The sequence below is a fragment of the Monoraphidium neglectum genome, assembly GCF_000611645.1.
Source record: "Monoraphidium neglectum strain SAG 48.87 unplaced genomic scaffold scaffold01785, whole genome shotgun sequence".
In the NCBI taxonomy this organism is placed as follows: domain Eukaryota; kingdom Viridiplantae; phylum Chlorophyta; class Chlorophyceae; order Sphaeropleales; family Selenastraceae; genus Monoraphidium; species Monoraphidium neglectum.
The window spans coordinates 1,957-5,548 of record NW_014011843.1 but is presented as its reverse complement, the minus strand read 5'-3'; the positions used below and the strand labels follow the sequence as shown (position 1 = coordinate 5,548).

Sequence of the window (3,592 nt, the reverse complement as noted above, 5' to 3'; positions counted from 1 at the left end):
CCCGCGGCCCCCGCGTACATCGAGCTCCGCCCGCCGCCGCCACTGCTCCGCGGCCGTCGGCGGCGGCGCCGGCGCCGCTTGCCTGCCGCTGCGGCCCCCGGCCCCGCGGCCGCTGCCGCCCTGGGGCAGCGGGCCCGACCCCGGCGCCGGCGGCCGCGGTGCATCCTCCAGCGCGGCGAGGCGCTCAGTCAGCGCCTTCACTTCCTCTTGCAGGCCATCCAGCTCCGTCTGGACCTGCCACAGCCGCCGTCGCTCAGCCTGGCCGAGGTTTGAGGCCTTGCCGCCTGCGCCTGCAGATGCTGGGGCGGAGGCGATCTCTTTGAGCTGCAGCTGCTTCATGCGTTCGCTCTTGGAGCGGCCGCCAACACGAACGATGTCCGTCACTCCGCGGTCCAGGAGGGCCTGCGGTAGGGAGGGACGGTCCGTGCAGAACGGTGTCAGACCGGTGCGCGTGTTGATGCCGCGGCGTTGGTGCAAGGGGCATGCGTGGAGCCGCCCGAACAGCTGCCTGTACCGATTACCGCAGTTGCAGGCCTGCCCCTGCCCCACAACAGCACTCTCCCTCACACCGACCTCCCTTGATGTGATTTCGACCTTCCAACATTGCGCGACATGCATTACACATGTCGGACAAGGAAGCGTTTGCAAATTGCAGGTAACTGGCAGGCACTAGGAAATAACATCACCTCCAGGAACTGGTCGAGTGCGTGGTTGGTGTATGTGACGCACATGATCTTCTGGGAGCTGCTGCCAAGGATGGCCAGGCACGCCTCCACTCCCACAAACGTCTTCCCGGTCCCTGCGCGGCCATAGGCGGGGCGGTTGGGGTCGCGGCCAAAGGAGGGTGTCGGTGCAGGAGGGATCGTGTCGGTTTTGGGGTGGGGGGAGCGGCGGACCTGCAAAGCTGCAAGCAGCAGCTGCATGCAAATGTGTGGACGGCCGCTACCAATGATTGGCAGAAAGACCTCCCCCCCACAACAAGCCGCGGCTGGAACGACAATGGTTGTCAACGCCAATCGTATGCGAAAGGACGCACCTGGGGGCCCCTGGATGATGGCGACGCGCTGGGTGAGAGCCTGCGTCAGGGCCTGCTGCTGGCTGGGGTCCAGGGTGCTGCGCTGCTGCAGCGCCTGCGGCATTGGGGGAGACACGCACGCTGACACGCGTGAAATAAGCAACGCGCACTGCTGCAACAACCCCAGGCATCCATGCATAGACCTGTGGCGCCAGGAATGCGGCGTCCACCCAAGTGCGTTACGATGAACTGATCAGGGCCAGGGCAGCCACAACAAAGCTAGGGTCCCGCCAATGCCGCACTCGAAGCGTCGCACACTCAGCGCTGGTGACACCTGCGCTCCCTGCATCCACAAACCTCATCCCAGCCCACCTGCTCCACTGACGCCGGGGGGAGGTAGTCAACGGCGGCCGGCGGCCGCGCGTGCACCAGCTCCGGCGCGAGGGGCACCCCCGGCAGGGACTGCAGGCAGCGCAGCACGGGCTTGGAGCTCAGGAAGTTGGAGGACGCCTGCGGGACGAGGGATTACGGGCAGTTGGTGCAGTGATTGCGGGTGGGGGTTCATGGTGGTGGTGGCGATGGTTCGAAAGGTTTGGACGTGCTGAAGTATGACTGGTGGAGGTATGCTGTTGCAGGATGTTGTTGCGGACCGTGCGCGGGCGACGGGATTGGCCTGGGCTGTGTGACAAATTGAGGATAGGATTTTGACCAGAATCAGCAGGCCACGCAGCATGCGCTCCAGGAGAGCCTTGCGCGCCACCCCTGCCCTGCATCTCAACACCGGACAAGGCCGGTGCTTGTATCCGTATCACAACGATACATTGCATATCCATTGATTACAGTCAGCCCACCTGCACGAGCACTGTCCCGGGCAGTGGCCCCTCTCCCATATGCTGCAGCACACTCTCCACATCCGGGCCCGGCTCAAATGCCAGACCAACCTGGCCAAGCGAGGGTGCACACACAGAGTGCGAGGATGCACAGTCAACTCGGCGGGCGGGGGCCAGAAAGGGATGCATTGAAACTATTGTGACGCGCGCGGTGGTGTGCCAATCAACCTGAAGCTTCAACAGCAATTCTAGCCCCTTGCAATGAAGCACACACATTTGGCTCAAGCAGCTAACAGGTGGCGCGCAACTGCCACCCAACTGCCACCCAACCGCCGCCCAACCGCTCACCATGGGGTCGGGCCCCATCGCCATGTCTTCCGGGTCCCGCCGCACCACCGTGGCAAACACCAGCCGCGGCGGCCCACCCTGCGCCGCCGGCGGCATCGCCAGGCACACAAGCGCGTCCGACGCGAGCGTGCCGTGCCCAAATTCTCGCCAGAACCTGAGCCGCTCCTGCTCGGTGCGGTGCTGCAGCGCCCTGTGGCCGGGCGGCAGCGCCGCGCTGACCATCACGCAGGGCCGCGGCTTGAGGGCGACGCCAAGAACCTGCACCCGGCCATACAAGTTGCGCCCGCGCCCCGCGGCGCCGACCGCCGGGCGGGGCGCCGCGGCGGCGGCGGGGGCGCCGTCGGCGTGTGGGGGCGGGTGGGGCTGTTTGATGATGCCGAGCTGCTGCAGCTCCTGCCTGAGCGGCCCCACCAAGTCTTCTCTTAGCAGCCTGTCGGGACAGGTTGTTTCGGTCGGCGGCGGTTGACCTTGGTTGGCGTCCAGCATCAGGCAGAGGTCGTCGCATGCGGCTGGCTGCGGCAGCAAAGGCTGCGAACGATCCACTTGCAGCTGGCTTTGCAGCGGGCGGGGCTCCCCCTCGCAGCCAGCTGGGCTGGTCATGCAGGGAGCCGCGTCCAGCGTACCGCGGGTATTCAAACCAGGAGGCTACCAGGCTGCTCCCCACCCCGCCATGCCCCACCCGACGCTCATTCCCAGGTCCCGCTGGCCTCGCCTTGCCCACCAGGCCCCCCCCCCAAAAAATGACACCTGAACTGGCGTTCCAGCAGTGCGCCCTCACGCGCCGCCTCCTCCTGCGGGGGCCCCTCCGCGGCTCTGGGGAGGAACGGGGCTCTGGCGCTCAGCGCCTGGGGGGGGGGGAGTGAAAGTGGCGAGTAGCAAGGCACCCAGAGGCAGGGGCGGGGTTTGTTGGGGGTTAGGGTGGGGCAAACGCAGCTGCGGCTTTGCGGCAATGCGCAATCCGTGGAGGGGCGTGATGGGCAGAGACATCCAGCATGTGCGCCAATCAGATGAACATCAGATGTCCGCCCACCTCCTGCGCTGTGACCATGATCCGCACATCTCTAGGAGGCGGGGAGGGGGAAACAGTGAGATGTGTAGGGTGGGGCTGAGCAACCAGCAGAGTGGCGGTGCGACAGGCAGGCAGGGTCAAGGGGAGACGACTCTCATCTACGAGACCGCGTCGGCTCAGGGTGGCTTACGCTAGCTGGTTGGCAGGCGGCGCCTAGGCTGTGCAAGCTGCACAAAGCAACGGCTGCTGGTCCAGCTGGATCGAAGTTTCAACACGCTCTGGTATGGCACCAGCCCACCCTTTAGCAGGGAGCCACTTTCACATGCAGGGCGGCGTCACCACTGCCCTGCGTCCAAACGCTGACTTTCTCTCACCGAAAGTCGGGGTGGT

The 3,592-nt window shown here is 65.8% G+C and overlaps 1 protein-coding gene across 1 annotated transcript in view; it reads right to left on the bottom strand.

The window, feature by feature from the left end:
* The window catches only part of MNEG_9004 (NFX1-type zinc finger-containing protein 1), a gene marked incomplete at both ends in the record, with an annotated part of 12,483 nt that overhangs the window by 7,701 nt on the left and 1,190 nt on the right, over positions 1-3,592 (bottom strand). Inside the window, 6 exons of the mRNA XM_014042524.1 lie at positions 19-402; positions 687-799; positions 1,037-1,130; positions 1,388-1,525; positions 1,867-1,956; positions 2,194-2,451. Coding sequence (XP_013897978.1) covers positions 19-402; positions 687-799; positions 1,037-1,130; positions 1,388-1,525; positions 1,867-1,956; positions 2,194-2,451 — 1,077 coding nt within the window. The remainder of the gene's footprint in view (positions 1-18; positions 403-686; positions 800-1,036; positions 1,131-1,387; positions 1,526-1,866; positions 1,957-2,193; positions 2,452-3,592) is intronic.